The sequence below is a fragment of the Borostomias antarcticus genome (assembly GCF_949987555.1).
Source record: "Borostomias antarcticus genome assembly, chromosome: 5".
Taxonomy (NCBI): Eukaryota; Metazoa; Chordata; class Actinopteri; order Stomiiformes; family Stomiidae; genus Borostomias; species Borostomias antarcticus.
This window is the reverse complement of record NC_140238.1, coordinates 32,321,601-32,337,459: the sequence shown is the minus strand read 5'-3', so window position 1 is coordinate 32,337,459 and position 15,859 is coordinate 32,321,601. Positions and strand designations below refer to the sequence as shown.

General features: G+C 43.9%; 4 protein-coding genes across 5 annotated transcripts in view; 3 read left to right on the top strand and 1 right to left on the bottom strand.

Annotated features, from left to right (window-relative positions):
- Positions 1–28: 28 nt before the first annotated feature.
- Positions 29–1,622, bottom strand: arl16 (ADP-ribosylation factor-like 16; the record flags this gene model as incomplete). Its single annotated transcript, XM_084438188.1, has 5 exons — positions 29–194; positions 362–477; positions 828–944; positions 1,356–1,412; positions 1,560–1,622. The coding sequence occupies 5 exons, from the start codon at positions 1,620–1,622 to the stop codon at positions 29–31; spliced, it is 519 nt and encodes a 172-aa protein (XP_084294314.1).
- Positions 1,623–1,923: 301 nt separating this feature from the next.
- fn3krp (fructosamine 3 kinase related protein) lies at positions 1,924–5,588 on the top strand. Its single transcript, XM_084437750.1, has 6 exons — positions 1,924–2,154; positions 2,414–2,565; positions 3,388–3,479; positions 3,621–3,703; positions 4,109–4,231; positions 4,998–5,588. The coding sequence occupies exons 1-6, from the start codon at positions 2,014–2,016 to the stop codon at positions 5,334–5,336; spliced, it is 930 nt and encodes a 309-aa protein (XP_084293876.1). The 5' UTR covers positions 1,924–2,013; the 3' UTR covers positions 5,337–5,588.
- Positions 5,589–7,515: 1,927 nt separating this feature from the next.
- On the top strand, positions 7,516–9,801 carry hirip3 (HIRA interacting protein 3; the record flags this gene model as incomplete). The annotated part of the gene is made up of 1 exon (XM_084439119.1): positions 7,516–9,801. One exon carries the CDS (start codon positions 7,516–7,518, stop codon positions 9,799–9,801), a length of 2,286 nt encoding a protein of 761 aa, XP_084295245.1.
- A 1,395-nt stretch (positions 9,802–11,196) lies between these two features.
- tbcd (tubulin folding cofactor D) overlaps positions 11,197–15,859 on the top strand; it is a 41,416-nt gene continuing 36,753 nt past the window's right edge. For both annotated transcript variants that reach the window (XM_084438727.1, XM_084438726.1), the window contains exons 1-7: positions 11,197–11,273; positions 12,037–12,227; positions 12,440–12,490; positions 12,589–12,686; positions 13,024–13,125; positions 14,083–14,229; positions 14,353–14,408. In XM_084438727.1, the coding sequence (XP_084294853.1) occupies positions 12,050–12,227; positions 12,440–12,490; positions 12,589–12,686; positions 13,024–13,125; positions 14,083–14,229; positions 14,353–14,408 (632 nt within the window). In that variant the 5' untranslated portion in view covers positions 11,197–11,273; positions 12,037–12,049. The remainder of the gene's footprint in view (positions 11,274–12,036; positions 12,228–12,439; positions 12,491–12,588; positions 12,687–13,023; positions 13,126–14,082; positions 14,230–14,352; positions 14,409–15,859) is intronic.

Genomic DNA, 15,859 nt, shown 5'->3' with positions numbered 1-15,859 from the left:
CTATAAGGACCTGGAGGATCATAAAAGGTCATTCACTCATTCTTGAGTCCAACCAGCTCAGCACCTCCTGAAGTCCCTGGCCAGTCCGAGCGCTAAGCTCCAGCGTTGTGATTGGCTGAGGGGCGCATTCAACGATGTCATCCATCCTGAACAGTGACTTCATCTCCACAAGACTCATCGTACAAGGGAGGTCCCTGAGGAGAGAGCGGAGAGAGATACTCTTGACAGTCTCAGGCAGAACACTGCCCAGGGAGGAACATGGCAGCTAGCTCAAAAGAGGACTCAATCAGATTGGACAGAATGTGATGTGGTGCCGTAGGACCTGGTGGAGTGAGGAAGTTGTGTATCGTAGGAGTCTCACCTCTTGTTGAAGAGCACTAGGATGGAGGCCGAATGAAGTGACTCGGCAGAGAGAACAGATAGAAGCTGAATGCATGAGGAGGATATCTGAGTGACATTAGCAGAGTCCACCATGAACTATGGAAAAACACCAATCAATCAGTCACATAGTGCAATTATACTAGTCCTGCACATATCCACTACTATATTGGTCCCTATTTAAAGCTTTATACAATTATGCCTCATATTTAGACCTATTATTCCGTATTTTACATTAAACAGAATTTTCAAATGAAACTTAAGGAGATCAATCAATCAATCAATACTTTATTTATATAGCACATGCACTTGTAAGTTCTGGCAAGTAGTAGTACACTAGCATTTCCTGCGTTAAATGCAATTATCGTTAGTCGCTTTGGATAAAAGCGTCTGCTAAATGACTGTAATGTAATGTAAACGTTGGTCCCTGGCCTGCACTTGGAACTCACAATGACAGAGGAGCAGTCAGTGAAGTAGCTGGCCCAGATGGGGCCCATGCAGCCTCCCAGCTCCCTCACCGTCACCCTCTTCCTCTTCAGGGTCAGATCTGTCAGGTTGGTACCCACCTAAAAGCAGAGGGGTGAACCTGTGAAGTGAGGGTCACACCATCCACTCCAAGATATCATCAAGCATCAACAGAGCGCTTCAGGAGGTCCTTCATGCCAGTTACTATCAGACTGTTCAATGCATCCCCTGACTGGCTGAAGAAGAAGAATTTATTTGTCTCCCAAGGGAGAAATTTGTCTTGGGCATACAAGGGCCGTGGCGTAACAGCAACATATACATATAAAATACATAAATAGAACGAAACATTCACAATACATTCACAGCGCCTGACCCCCCTACAGTATCACACAGAACTCACAATATACTGTATATAATATATATTATATATAATATAATATATAATATAGTATATATAATATACAATATCAAGCATCATCATGTACTTATACACAGGCACGTGTATTTCTCACCGTGGGCAGAGTTACGGGGGGTTCTCCTAAATCAGTTAAACCATCGCGAGAACTGACCTGTAAACGATCTGTTAAAGAACATTGGACTTTATGACCATGGAAATAGACAGGATTGCTAACGTTAGCTAGCAGTCACTTATATGCTAGCTAAAATGAATTAGCTAGCTAGCTAACGTAAACGTTACCCACGATTATAGAAAGGATATTCTGTAAACGCTTTAACAGCAATGTTTTTCCAACACCGGTGGCTCCAAGCAGCAAACACATCTCGTAAAAACCTGACCAATACAGACGTTGACACAGGTAAATACACTTTGAGGTAAACTATGCTGTCGCCATTAGCCACGTTAGCATGCTAGCATTGAACTCCGAAGCATTCTTGGGCACCATGGCGACGCGCATGTGACCAGCCATCGCATCGGCGCTGTGATAGGGCAAACTGAACGTCTATCAATACGGCGGACTTTCTGATTGGTCGTTACAAAAACATTTGCTACTTCCTGTGCTAAGAAGTTCCTCCTCTTCCCACAGAGCTGTCAAAACAAACCAAACTCCAGGCCACCAACACACACAAATGTTGTGGGAATGACAGCTGCGTAGCTGGAGGGTCACTAACAAAAATAAATAAGTGCTTCGTGCATTTTATCAGAAATTCGTCATGGAAGCTAAGTTAAAGAAAGAGTTGGGAACATCCATGCTGAAGTCTACTGGTCATTCTGGTGGTGGATGCATCAGCGAGGGTCAGAGTTATGACACTGATGATGGAAGAGTGTTTGTGAAGATTAATCACAAGAGTGAGGTTCGTCAGTAGGCTACTTCATAACTAGTATTTATAGACTTGTTGTTTGTATTTGGTTTGCTTGCTGTGCCAATACAAAAACATTGAAAACATGAATTACTTGTAAACCAGGGATAATGCATTTAGGTATATGATACTGAGTCTGAGAATGAGTGAGGATGCAAACAGGCTTCCTTCAAAATCAACATAATTACCTTCAATCTATAACGTCATATTTTACCAAACTTGGTCATTATGTGTTCCCTGTTTGGCTTCACAGGCGAAGCTCATGTTTGATGGAGAGAGTGCCAGTTTGGATGCCATCCTGATGACAGACACAGTTAAAGTCCCCAAGCCTGTGAAGGTGATCGAGCTTGACAAAGGAGGTGCAGTATTTGTCATGGAGCATGTGGACATGAGAGGTCTTAGCAAGTAAGGGCATTGTTATGTACTCACGTTTTGTAATGATTACATGAGGGTTATAGCCAACAATGTGCCCTAACCCTGTCCTAATGTAGTAGTAGTAGTAGTGGTGGTAGAAGTAGTAGTAGTAGTAGTAGTAGTAGTAGTAGTAGTAGTAGTAGTAGTAGTAGTAGTGGTGGTAGTAGTAGTAGTAGTGGTGGTGGTGGTAGTAGTAGTAGTAGTAGTAGTAGTAGTAGTGCAAGTTTAACAGAAGGTAGGTTCCGTGGCATGCCTAGATTGTGCAAACATGTCTAATGCATGAATTTGTTAAAAGTAAATGTACAACATGTCCTGTCCAGGGAGTCTTAGCAGTCTATAGTGTCCTCAGAATTGTTGGGGACCCCAACCATGTCCTCCACAAGGAATTTGAGCTGATTTCCTCAGGCAGAAGATACAGACTGCCACAATGTAGACTAAATAGGTATAAATTCTCCTTTGTACCTCTTTCAATTAAGCTCCTGAATGGATAGATCTATGAGACACTTATTTTGTATGTGTATACAATATATATTGTGAGTTCTGTGTGATACTGTAGGGGGGGCAGGCCCTGTTCAATGTGTTGCTGTGAATGTATTGTGAATGTTACGTTCTATTTATGTATTTTATATGTATATGTTGCTGTTACGCCACGGCCCTTGTATGCCCAAGACAAATTTCTCCCTTGGGAGACAAATAAATTCTTCTTCTTCAGCCAGTCAGGGGATGCATTGAACAGTCTGATAGTAGCTGGCATGAAGGACCTCGTGAAGCGCTCTGTTAATGTACTGTACATCATTGACTATTTTACCACAGGCACTCTAAACACCTGGGAGAGCGTTTAGCTGATATGCATCTTCACAACCAGACACTGAGAGACAGACAGAACAAGGAGCAGCAGACAGTTGGTAATTCACCTGAACAATACCACCATTGGAGCACAGTGGACACAGCACTGTAGATGATACACTTTGTGACAGCATGTTAGAGAACTGTTTGTGTGTAATTAGGCCTATGCCTTATCATTGTTGTTTTGCTCATGTACACAGGTAAAGGAGCCAGACAGTCAGACATACCTGCCATTGACAGGTTTGGCTTCCATGTACCCACATGCTGCGGGTACCTTCCTCAAGTAAGTTACTTAGCACCTGAGCATTGATTGATTGGTTGATTGATTGATTGACTGATTGATTGATTTAATTTGAAAGAATGTTTTTATACATATAGTGCTTTACTCAGTTGGGCAACTATACATCCATTAAAACCATTCTGACTAGGATTAAAACCACAATAAAGTCTAGCTACTTATTTCCATTGTGGTCCTTTTCTGGCAAGCAAGATGTGCTACACGTACACCAAGTTGGGTGCAAAACAGCAAAGACATTGTGCAAAAACATTCCTCCTAAGTAAAAATACAATCATACAATCTGTTATTATAATGTACAAAATTATATTTAAAATACAACCTTAAGCATAGGGGCAAAGCAGATGGGTGGACCCAGGTTATCCTAATCATTGTTTGTTGTTAACTCTACAGGAAAACGAGTGGCAGAATGACTGGGTGGCATTCTACTCCCAGCAAAGACTACAGCACCAGCTTAACATGGTAGAGAAGTCTCATGGGGACAGAGAGGCCAGAGAGCTATGGGCACAGCTACAGGTTGGTAACTTACACTTATAGAATAGAATAGAATAGAATAGAATAGAATAGAATAGAATAGAATATACTTTATTGTCCCCTCAGGGAAATTTGTCTTGGACTCGTTTGCTGCACAAATCAACTCTATACATAGAAACAGAGGACAACACATCACATGTCTTACATACATATACTACACACAACACATCACATGTCTCACATACATATACTACACACAACACATCACATGTCTCACATACATATACTACACACAACACAACACATGTCTCACATACATATACTACACACATCACATCACATGTTTCACATACATATACTACACACAACACATCACATGTCTCACATACATATACTACACACAACACATCACATGTCTCACATACATATACTACACACAACACATCACATGTCTCACATACATATACTACACACAACACAACACATGTCTCACATACATATACTACACACAACACATCACATGTCTCACATACATATACTACACACAACACAACACATGTCTCACATACATATACTACACACATCACATGTTTCACATACATATACTACACACAACACATCACATGTCTCACATACATATACTACACACAACACGTTGTCCACAACATATTGCACATACAAAACACATTTGTTTACCTAGAAAGTGTCTTCCATATAGTACTACAAATATAGAAATCCCATAAAGCCTAATATGTGATACTTGGGTTGTCCCCAGCCTGGCTGACTCATGCATTTCCCCATTCCTTAGCTGAAGATTCCCCAGTTGTTTGCAGACGTGGAGGTGTGTCCTGCCCTGCTTCATGGAGACTTGTGGGGAGGCAACGTGGCCGAGTGTTCAGAGGGGCCGGTCATCTTTGACCCGGCCTCCTTCTATGGCCATGCTGAGTACGAGCTGGGCATCGCAGGCATGTTTGGGGGCTTCAATAGCTCTTTTTACTCTGCTTACCACGAAAAGATCCCCAAGTCCCCTGGTTTTACAAAGAGGAACCAGCTGTATCAACTCTTCCACTACTTGAATCACTGGAACCACTTTGGCGGTGGCTACAGAGGCTCCTCACTGAGAATCATGAAGGATCTCGTTAAATAATTTGTTTGTTTAATAATTAACTTGTTTGAAGAACCCTCACAGTCTTACGCAATATGTTTAGTCTTATGAAATCTGTCACAGGCTGAATAATTGACGCAAAACATTCTAAATCTGGACAAAGCTTGAATATTGGTTTATTTTGTGGAACATTTTTTTAAAATAGCTTTGAGGGTGTTTATTTTAAAAGTTGTTTATCACCGTCATCGATCATCAGGTGCAGATGCCATCCCTGCAGGCACTTACGTGTTACTAGTTTACGACCATCTGAAAGAGCTGTTAATGCTGCTTATGCAATGTAATAAAGCACTTTTGATTCAGATTATGTAGCATCTTCTCTTAGACCAATACAGTCAGCCCACTTCCACAAATTGAGACCTGCCTGCGTCACAGCATAATGACGTACGGTACCAGTCGCCAGAACGTTTTCCAGTTTGTGTCTTATCGTACACTACTGTATATTTTGTGTGTGTGTGTGCTAATGTGATGCCCAGCGGGAAGAGAAGGCTGTCACACAGCAGGGTGGAGTTGAGGGGCCGGGGGGTTTTGCGAGTCTGTCGAAAGACTTCGAGCGGTAGGCTCTGAGGGGGCGGTGTTCTGACGAGGAGGACGTGTGGGGGGTTGGTCTCGATGGTGCTCGATCGTCTCGTTGAGAGGGGTCAGGGAAGAATTTTTACAGCTCACTTTTCTGGCCCCTGGGTGAAACTGTTTTTTTTGCTTCCCTCTGGAATATGTAGGGGTGGGACCTATGCCCACCCTCCTATTGCTCTGTGTAAAGCGCATTGTGTTGCCTCTGTGTATGAAATGCGCTATACAAGTAAAGTTTGATTTGATTTGGTCTAAACCCAAACATAGGAAAAGGAAGCCTTCTTTTGGGTCGTCGGGGGAAAGGAGAAGGGATAGCACGGGGGAGGATGGTACCAAGAAGACCAAGGTCAAAGTCAGGGGTCAAGGTGACGAGTTTAGGGTGTCATTCACACTTAAGGAGGGCCAAGAAGGGTTTCATTAATTTAGTCCCATTGTAGTGACTAACAAGGCTTTGAAGATAGAATGGGGGGGACATTCGGGAGATGCGCAGAACAGATCGGAGGCGGTCCATGTCTGAGGCGGCGGAGCTGTTTGTGAAGTTTGATGGGGCGGACCCAGCTGCTCTTCACCACTATCTAACTAGTAGTGAAGAGCTAACTCTAACTAACTATATCTAAGGGGTGGAAGGACAGTGGCAGTCAGTTCTGTTTTTGACCACAGGGTGGCAGCATATAGTCTCAGATCAGGAACATCAAATTGCACACAAGATTTACTGTATGAAGTGATGTCAGTGCACTCTGCAATAAGGAAGCAGGGTATAGATATCATGGTTATGTGGGTCCCTGCTCACATTTGCATTATGGGTAATGAAAGGTCTGACAAAATACCCAAGCAAGCAATAAGGAATGAAAACATAGATACACACATTAGACTATCAAGATCAGAGGGTAAAGGTATGGAAGGAGGTAAATAGAAAGTGGCCGCAGCACTGGGATCAAGGGACTAAAGGAAGACGTCTCTATAACCTCCAGAGTAAAGTTGGCACTGTGGGGAGTCCAGGGGGAGCAGGAAAGAGGAAGCAGTAATCAGTAGGTTAAGGATAGGACATACACGTCTCAACAGAACACTATTCATGATAGAGAAACATCCAACAGGGCAGTGTGAGAGAGGCCAGGCACCAGAGATGGTGGAGCATGTGATGATCAGATGTGGGAAATACACCAGAGAGAGAGGGGAAATGATGGAGGAGACGAGGAGAGCAGGATTGACAGATGACACACTGAAGAATATACTGGAATGTGGAGGGAGTGGAAGAGGCAGGAGATGCCTGATTAGTTTCCTGACAACAACTGGATTGATGGAGAGAATCTGAACTGAAGGCTGTAGGAGCAATATAGCTCCGACAGATGACGCTAATGCAACAGTATGGATGCAAGCTGCCGTAAAACGCCAACGAAGAAGAAAAAGTAGCCTAATGCACCAAAGAAGAAGAAGAGGAAGAAGCGGGAAGCGAATGTCACAACAAACCCAAGGAAGAAGAAGAAGAAGAACCAATCCATGCAGCAAACTCGCATTATGCTAGCTAGCTGCTACTAGCTAATCGAAAACATACTGTGGTGATAAGCCTAAATCGTTTTTTTTTTGACGTTTCGCCATGGAGATTAGGAAGTTCGTATGTGATCAACTCCGTGATTGCCTCGACCTCAGCAAACTGACTCTGAACGTGTTAAAAGGGCGGTACTTGGAACATGTTGGCCAGGAATCACTCAGCCCAGAGGACAGGTTGCTGATGAAGAAGGTGGTGAAAGAGGAATTGATGAAGATGCAGGAGGACCAAGGCGACGACGAATCTGTGAGTGATATGAAGAAGCCCCACCACAACAAACGAAAAAGGAAAGAGGAATCTATGGAGGAGACTGAGCTGAAGAAGGCAGATGCCGGATCGAGGGCAAAGAGATCTCGGCTTCATTCATCAGCGGAGTCCATGGATTCCGGAATAGATCGAGTTGGAACTGAACAGGGACAGATTCAAGATGAGAAGGACGATGAAAAGAGTGAAGAAAATGCCGTTCCAAACAATGTCTCCAAGAAAATGAAAAATAAAAGAAAGGGAACGAGAAATCGTCGAAATGAGGTAGAGAGTTCTGATAGTGAAGTGGAGGTGAAGAGACGGATTAAGAGGGACAGTCTGCTGAAGGGACCTGGTGAGGTAGAGAGACAGAGAGAAGACATGGGATGTGAAGAGAATAATGGCAACGAAGGACATGTGAGTGATGATAAGTCCTCTGGCGAGGGAGAAGACATTGAAGGCAAAGTGCTGAAGGAGACATCTCACAAGTCAGACTCCTCATCCCTCCCCTCCTTGGACGACGAGCCAGAGAAGAAGTCTGAACCTCAGCCAGCCAAAAAAAAGAAGAAGACAGTGAAAAAGTCTAATACTAAGGGTGCATCTGTCAATACAGGACATGTCAGTGATGATGAGTCCTCTGGCGAGGGAGAAGACATGAAAGGCAAAGTGCTGAAGAAGACATCTCACAAGTCAGACTCTGACTCCTCATCCCTCCCCTCCTTGGACGATGAGCGCGAGAAGAAGTCTGAACCTCAGCAAGCCAAAAAGAAGAAGAAGACAGTGAAAAAGTCTAATAGTACAAAGGGTGCATCTGTCAATACAGGACATGTCAGTGATGATGTGTCCTCTGGCGAGGGAGAGGACGTGAAAGGCAAAGTGCTGAAGGAGACATCTCACAAGTCAGACTCTGACTCCTCCCTCCCCTCCTTGGACGACGAGTCGGAGAAGAAGTCTGGACCACAGCAAGCCAAAAAAAAGAAGAAGACAGTGAAAAAGTCTAATAGTACTAAGGGTGCATCTGTCAATACAGGACATGTCAGTGATGATGAGTCCTCTGGCGAGGGAGAGGACGTGAAAGGCAAAGTGTTGAAGGAGACATCTCACAAGTCAGACTCTGACTCCTCCCTCCCCTCCTTGGACGACGAGTCGGAGAAGAAGTCTGAACCACAGCCAGCCAAAAAAAAGAAGAAGACAGTGAAAAACTCTAATACTGAGGGTGCATCTGGCAATACAGGACATGTCAGTGATGATGAGTCCTCTGGCGAGGGAGAGGACATAAAAGGCAAAGTGCTGAAGGAGACATCTCACAAGTCAGACTCCGACTCCTCATCCGTCCCCTCCTTGGACGACGAGCCAGAGAAGAAATCTGGACCACAGCAAGCCAAAAAAAAGAAGACGACAGTGAAAAAGTCTAATAGTACTAAGGGTGCATCTGTCAATACAGGACATGTCAGTGATGTGTCCTCTGGCGAGGGAGAGGACGTGAAAGGCAAAGTGCTGAAGGAGACATCTCACAAGTCCGACTCCGACTCATCCCTCCCCTCCTTGGACGACGAGTCAGAGAAGAAGTCTGAACCTCAGCAAGCCAAAAAAAAGAGCAAGACGGTGAAAAAGTCTAATAGTACCGAGGGTGCATCTGAAGGAGCGAGGGAGGAGAAAGACGAGAATAAGACTGTGACCAGGTTGAAGCGCTACATCGCCCTCTGTGGCGTGAGGAAGAATTACAAGAAACTATTTGATGGTTGCCGCTCCATCCGGTCCAAAGTTGCTGTTCTGAAGAAGGAACTAGAGGAGCTTGGGGTCCAAGGGCAACCCTCTATAGAGAAGTGTAAGAAAGCCCGGCTGAAGAGGGAGGAGACCCAGGAGCTCGCGGGCCTGGACGTCAGTAACATAATAACCACACACGGACGTCCTAAACGTAATGCTCCGTCGGCGCTGCGCCAGACCTCCACTCCATCTGCGTCGTATAAGCGCGCCGTGAACTCCAGCTCCGACAGCGATGACGACTCTCACGCAGACAGGGGGAGGAAGAGGGTCACTGACTGGGGCAACCTCCAGGGTATCATCAGTGATGACGGAGGTAGTGATTGACACCTCCTGGTTATGATGGTTTTAATCCTCCCCATAGAGTATTGGCTATGGCTGTGCCACACAGTTTAGCTTCTCTGTGTGTGAGTGAGAGCGAACCTGCGAGATGTAGGCCTACGTTTTGTACGTTGATGCAGTCAGCTGTTCAGATGCCCATTTAGGGTTGAATTGTTAGCTGAATCCTTTTTGGCCTATATTTTGGACATAACCAGTTGTTGCAGAGTGCAGATGCCTTATCTGTGTTTTGATTTGTCTTTCAATCGTCTTAATAAAGGTTAAAAAAAGGGAAAAAGAAATCCTACACATTCATTATTGTTGTCCCCTCACCCAAAACTGACTTGACCCGATGACAGCAGCAGCCTGAAGCTGTCGGCTTGGTCTATTTCCAGCTTTAGACTGACACAGGAAGTATTACAGTGTATTATTAGTAGAACATGGTAAAATCTTGATTATTTGACTCAATTTTAAATTACTTAATCCGTGCAAAGACTAGTTGATTATGGGTTAAACGAGAGCAAGGATGGTCAAAGTGATGTTAAATCAATCATTTTTATTACATTGCAAATGAGTTTAATGAATTACAAGGCACGTGTTACAAATTAAATGTTTACAGACTGACCTACTCTGGTGTGAGGTAAGGGAGGGAGAGAGAGAGAGAGAGAGAGAACTCAGAGGTCTATGCGCAGAGGAAGAATGGGAACATTTACACTGCACACTCACTATATACACTGACTGCACAACTTTCTGAATATTGTTCTTTTTCTTACCTTATCATTTTTTTTACACTAGCATTCTGTACTCGCACTGTCCTGTTTTTGCACTGTCTTGTCTCATCCCTGCACTCTATCCATTGTTGTCTCAATGTTATGCACCACGACGGAAAGCAAATTACAAATTCCTAGTATGTTGTAAAACGGGTTCTGATTCTGATAAAAGTGGTATATCAATGAATTAAGCATCCGTGTGCGACTGATATGTTCAGTTTCTCTGTGTTTCATATTGCTTTATTATTAAAACTTAAAGTGCTCATTTGACACTTGAGTCACTTATGTGCTGTTGAAAATACCAATAAAGTTTTATAATTATTTATGTTTTTATTTTATTTCTTTTGGGGGGGGGTTATCAATTCACCTGCAGGCGACTTCATCAATCATCAGTTGCAGATACCCTTTATTTAGTTGCAGATACCCCTTATTTTGCATTTATTATACCCATGCGTTGCTGCAGGCACTTGAAGTGTTATAGATTTTCCATCTGAAATGCTGCTCATGCAAATAAAGCACGTTTGATTTGAGTTGCTGTGTAGCATTTTGTCTGAAGAGTCAGCCCACCACATCCACAAGTGATCTGCCTCGTCAGGTCAAAACGCTCTTCATTTGTCCCTTATCGTCCTCCATACTTTGGGGTGTGGTGTGGACCAACGTGACTCTGCGGGAACTTCACAACAGACAACAAGAGGATCCAGCGCATTCATTGTGAGAAGAAGTACTATATATTATTTCTGATAGAGCTTCTTTCACCATTTCTGGGCATACATTAGATCTTCGAAACCCAACCCAGATCCACTGTAGCGTATATTCAGTTTTGGTGCATTTCTGTTGTATTTAAGTGAGCTAACGCGATAGCTACAGTAAGGCCGTGGGTGTCTGTAGAAATGAAACAGTCTAGTCATGAATCCAGGTCCAAGTCATATTTATTTAAAACGGTATCCTCAAAGAAGAACAGTTACACCCGCCGTAGCAAATAAAGAGTCCTTAAATTACATTGCTTCATACTAACATTAGCAAATTAGCCAAACTTCAGCTAGCTAACATTAGCTCATCAACATTTTGCAAAGCATGCACTGTCACCAATTCGTGATGTACCGGCGGTTATAACGTAAGTAGTTGTAACTCTAGTGTCTAAAGGAAACGCTGTCGCTTCAAGCATGCCCAGCAAACACGCAACGTCAGGGAGACGTTCAGATCACGTCTTAATAACGTCCGTCGGTCCTGAACCCCGTGTGTTCGTCTGCTGGACCCCTCAATATTCACACGTCTGGCTTGGACCCCTCTAAGACGTCTGTGGACGTGCAGAACGGGTCCAATATCTGAACATCTAAAAAAAAAATCATTCTGGCTCCTAATTGGATGTCTTTGGACGTCCGGAAAAGACGAAAAAGACATCTAAAAGATGTTTTTAGACGTGTCTTTGCTCAGTGGGTGAGTGCACACATTTAAAACTCTCCTCTTCTTCTAGGTAAACCTTGCTGATGGCCTTGATGGAAGTGGGCACCGGGGAGGAGGAAGCCCTCGAGCCCGAGGTGATCGCAAGGGCGAGCGTGTTGGGAGGGTTCCGCGAGAGCACCGAGACGCGCGCGCTGATAGCCGGTCTACCGGAGGCGCACGCGGACGCGGTGACCAGGGAGCATGCCACCGAGAGATTCCTGGGTGAGTCCTCTCCTCTGTACTTTATGTTGACTCCCATCTGAACATCAGAGGCTTAAGTTGCACAGATGCTCACTCCTGTATGTGTCGGTCCCACTGAGTGTCTTTACAGTAATACATTACATTACATTACATTACAGTCATTTAGCAGACGCTTTTATCCAAAGCGACTAACAATAATTGCATTTAAATACATTGAGAATTTTCTTTCTCAGTCATCATGGACCGTTACCAGGAACAGCCACATCTCCTGGACCCTCACTTGGGTAATGAAAGTTGCACTGTTTGTAAACAACGGTCGATTAAATACGCATTCAAGTGTGTGAGAGTGATCGTGGTGCACTGTTTTTCTCTCCTGTCACAGAATGGTTGTTGCAAATGTTGTTGGACCTCGTAAGAAGTGAGAAGTCTCCACCTTTGCTCGTCCATCTGGGCTTTAAATTCCTCTACATCATCTCCAAGGTAAGCCAATCAGACTGCTGTTTTCCAGCAGCGCACGCCCTAGTGTGTTACATGTTGCGCTGATGTCTAAGGCCGGATTCATAGTCGACGCAAACTACATAAACGCAAGCTTCGCAAGGCCACGCAAGATCTCGTTGCAACCTTGCGCGTGTCATGCCGAAATGTGTCACTTGACGCAAGCAATAGTGCAATTCCTTGCGTTTCTACAAAACAAAACACAGAACGCAAGCTCTCGAGTCATGTTGGAGCTTGCGTTCACAACGTAGCTTGCGTTGTTTACGTGGACTATGAATCAGGCCTTAGTGAAGACCTTTGCGTTGTGTGTCTCCTTGGCTAGGTGAGGGGCTATAAAGTCTTCATGCAGCTGTTTCCGCACGAGGTGGCAGATGTGCAGCCAGTTCTGGACCTCCTGTCCCGGCAGGACCCCAAAGATCCTGAGGTGAGTCTGTCACTGAAGCAATGACTCATGAGAGGGAGTGATATATGGCCAATATACCACGGGTTGTGCTGCGGTCATAGGCACGAGTTGACCAGCACAACCTGCGGTATATTGGTCATATACCACAACCCTCCAGTGAGTTATTGCTTTTACACAATGGTTACATCATCGGGAAACATTTATGGGATAAGTACCTACTATTTCAGTGTCTTAATATCGATTTTAGTGAACTCCGCCAAGAAAGGTAGTTCCTAAAACTATCACGTTGCTATGGAGTTTCAAAACGACGAACAATGAGCCCTAGCAACCAAAACTAATGCTTCTGACCAACTAGCTAGCCATGAACGAAGTGTAGCCTACCTTTGACCAGCCTAGCTAGCCATGAACGAAGTGTAGCCTACCTTTGACCAACCTAGCTAGCCATGAACGAAGTGTAGCCTACCTTTGACCATCCTAGCTAGCCATGAACGAAGTGTAGCCTACCTTTGACCAACCTAGCTAGCCATGAACGAAGTGTAGCCTACCTTTGACCAACCTAGCTAACCATGAACGAAGTGTAGCCTTCTTTTGCTGTGCAACTGAGAGTTGCAAAAGTGGTGATGATAAACGAGAGTGGTCGGCTACAGGACGGATAGAAAAACTCAATACTGACATTGAATGTTTCCATTTTTCTGAATGTAACCAACAGACCGTTATGGAATGGAACTAACGTTCTTACAGGCAGAAATAATTGGCGCAGTAATATTTCACATAGAACGGTAAATAGGCTTTGCCCATGGTATATCATGAATATACAACAGCTCTTAACCAATCAGAGGTTGGATAATACCCTATAACGTATATAGATAGACTGTCACTTAATCTCTTTATTTTTTTACATTCCACCAGAATGTCCAGATAATGCACATGTGTATCCTATGTTTCCTACTCTGTTCTCATATATTCTGTGTTTCTTAGACATGGGAAACACGCTACATGCTCCTTCTGTGGCTGTCGATGACCTGCCTCATACCCTTCGACCTCTCCCGGCTGGATGGCCACCTGGACTCGGACTCCGGCCAGGCCAGAGAGCCCATCATGGACCGCATCCTGGCCGTCGCCAAGGTAACGTCAGCCAACACCCGCCGTAGATGTGCAGTGATTCAGATTCATCTACTGTATGTTGTTGTTGTTATTGTTATTGTTGTTGTAGTTGTTGTTGTTTAATACATATTTTGTCATTTGCAGTCGTACCTCGTTGTCAGTGATAAATCCAGGGACGCTGCATCTGTGTTGGTGTCAAAGTGAGTATGCATTCAATTCGTCAACATTTAGGAACTAGTGATTGTAATTTTTCAGTTTACCGAGTCACAATGGGATGCTGTGTTATCAGTGACAAACCATACCTCAACTTAATGAATCCAATGTTGCTATTCATTTCCTACCCAGAAGAGGGCATTGATATGGAAAAGTTTGCCCTTTTAAACCAAGGCTTACCAAGGTGCCAGAGGCCAGCATATAAAATATAAAATGACTTATGCCAGTAATAAATACATAATAGGCAGCTACACAAGTATGGACATATGATAAATCTACAAGAATGCAGGGCACGACAGAATCAGGCTCCGGGAATAGAGAGAGATGATAGAGGGGTTACAAGAAGCAAGAAATGGACACATCTTCATTAAGAAGACCCTCTGGATGTAGTGTCTTCATATAGAAAATCAGTTTACATTCAGGTTTAATCAGTTACCCTCTCTACATGTTTTAGAAATCTGCATTACCCCTCTACATGTTCTAGAAATCTACATTACCGCCTCCACATGTTCTAGAAATCTACATTACCGCCTCCACGTGTTCTAGAAATCTACATTACCGCCTCCATGTGTTCTAGAAATCTAAGCTCTAAAGCTTACAATCCACATGGGGTATTATGGTGTACAGTGAGACGACATCCATAGTGACAAGATAAACTTCATATGAAGAGGCTGGAATACTAGTGTTGATTAAACACTTGATAAAATCCTGTGTCTTTTAGATAAGATGGAAGTCGTCTGCTAAATGACGGTAATGTAATGTCAAAGTTGCACCACAAGGGGGAGCAAGCGTCTGTCAAGATAGATCAAGGTTCTAGCAGACTATCATTACAGGCTACTATGGGGCAGAGAGGAGGTCTTTCCAAACACTTGTGTACAGTACCTTTGGGAGAACATACATGAGGTAACATGGCTCCTGGAGGTGTCTCCGGATATGTACCCCGGGTGACCCCTCACCCAGGCTCGGGGTGGTAAAAGGATAGCCCCTCGGCCCCGAGCCTGTGGAGGAGAGGACACAACACCCAACCCGCATGACGAAGACAAGGTGTAGTAGGATAGTCCTTAGTCAATAACTTAAGCTCAGACTAAGATATGTAGCCCAGAAAGAAAATAATCAATTTCTTGTGGTAAATCACTCTGTAGGATCCCTATCCAGTTTAGTATAGTAAGAGGCATCTGCAAGTTGAGAATGTATCTCGTCGTCATACTCTGATTCATAAAAATCAGGCCATCACCCACCAGGTTTCCAGACCATGTCCTTCATCCTACTCATGGTAGTCAGCATTTCTCTCTCCTGCCTTATGATCCCTACGTTGAGTTGTAACTAATTTGTCAATGTCCCTTTCAACTAATTTACAGTACAGTTTGTCTCAGTACAAGCATTAGTCACATGAGGAGAAAAAGCACTCTTTACATGTAATAGAGGTTGTTGAGAAGGT

Coding starts and splice junctions, on each gene's coding strand:
- fn3krp (XM_084437750.1), top strand. CDS start 2,014: ATGGAAGCTAAGTTAAAGAAAGAGTTGGGAACATCCATGCTGAAGTCT. Junction 2,566..3,387: donor GACATGAGAGGTCTTAGCAA/GTAAGGGCATTG, acceptor ATTTTACCACAG/GCACTCTAAACACCTGGGAG. Junction 3,704..4,108: donor GCTGCGGGTACCTTCCTCAA/GTAAGTTACTTA, acceptor TTAACTCTACAG/GAAAACGAGTGGCAGAATGA.